This window comes from Phocoena phocoena, chromosome 3 (assembly GCF_963924675.1).
Source record: "Phocoena phocoena chromosome 3, mPhoPho1.1, whole genome shotgun sequence".
Lineage (NCBI taxonomy): Eukaryota > Metazoa > Chordata > Mammalia > Artiodactyla > Phocoenidae > Phocoena > Phocoena phocoena.
This window is the reverse complement of record NC_089221.1, coordinates 161,085,453-161,086,758: the sequence shown is the minus strand read 5'-3', so window position 1 is coordinate 161,086,758 and position 1,306 is coordinate 161,085,453. Positions and strand designations below refer to the sequence as shown.

General features: G+C 50.8%; 1 protein-coding gene across 1 annotated transcript; it reads left to right on the top strand.

The window, feature by feature from the left end:
- The first annotated feature begins 301 nt into the window (after window positions 1-301).
- On the top strand, window positions 302-1,094 carry LOC136120372 (UDP-N-acetylglucosamine transporter TMEM241-like). Its single transcript, XM_065873786.1, is given in 2 exon segments — window positions 302-1,021; window positions 1,023-1,094. Coding segments are annotated over 2 exon segments (792 nt in total).
- Window positions 1,095-1,306: the final 212 nt, after the last annotated feature.

The following is a 1,306-nucleotide window of genomic DNA, read 5'->3' as shown; positions in this document are numbered from 1 at the left end:
TGGGCTCCAGGCTGGACATTTACAACTAGCCTTCTGTTTACATTTCCTGAGGCAAGAGGCAGGTGGGCTCCAGGCTAGATATTTACAACTGGCCTCCCTTTTGCACTTTGAGATGGAAATAAGGGTAAATAGTTGGATTTTGTCTCCTGTGGGCACTTTAAGATAACAGTTATGGCAGGGACAGAGAGAGGCTATACCCTGTTTAAGTAAAAGATCAAGAGGTTGGCCACTGGGTGGCCCGGCTTGTGCGGAGGCCCTGGGACTCCCGCGGGTTCCCCGGGGAAGCCGCGCAAATTGACAGATGTGCGTGAGGAGGTTCCTGGTCGGCCTCACGTTTCGTACCTGCTACCTGGCTTCTTACCTCACGAACAAGTATGTCCTGTCTGTCTTGAAATTTACCTACCCTACATTATTCCAAGGGTGGCAGGCTTTAATTGGTGGACTTTTGCTTCATGTGTCATGGAAACTGGGCTGGGCAGAGATCAACAGCAGTTCAAGATCTGATGTTTTCACATGGCTTCCTGCTTTAGTGCTGTTTGTGGGTATCACCTATGCTGGTTCCAGGGCACTGTCCAGACTGGCCATTCCTATGTTTCTCATTTTGCATAATGTAGCCGAAGTTATCATCTGTGGGCACCAGAAGTGTTTTCAGAAAGAGAAAACATCTCCTGCAAAGATCTGTAGTGCCCCCTTCCTCCTGGCTGGCGCAGGGTGCCTGCTCTTCAGTGACTCCCAGTTTGATCCAGATGCTTATTTCTGGGCTGTAATTCACTTATGCTGCATAGGGGCTTATAAGATACTACAGAAATCCCAGAAACCCAACGCGTTAAGTGACATTGACCAGCAGTACTTAAACTATCTATTCAGTGTGGTGCTCCTGGCATATGCATCTCACCCCACAGAGGATCTCCTCAGCGTCCTGGACTTTCTGTTCCTGTATTTCTATAGATTCCATGGCAGCTGCTGTGCCAGTGGATTTTTAGGATTCTTTCTCACGTTCAGCACAGTGAAGCTAAAAATGCCTTATGACCCCAGGGCAGTGTGCAGCCTGGATTTTCTTTGCTAAGGGGCTTCCCTGGTGGCGCAGTGGTTAAGAATCCGCCTACAAATGCAGGGGACGCGGGTTCGAGCCCTGGTCTGGGAAGATCCCACATCCTGTGGAGCAACTAAGCCCGTGTGCCACAGCTACCGAGCCTGCGTTCTAGAGCTCGTGAGCCACAACTACTGAGCCCGCATGCCGCAACTACTGAAGCCCACGCGCCTAGAGCCCCGTGCTCTGCAACAAGCCACCACAATGAGAAGCCTG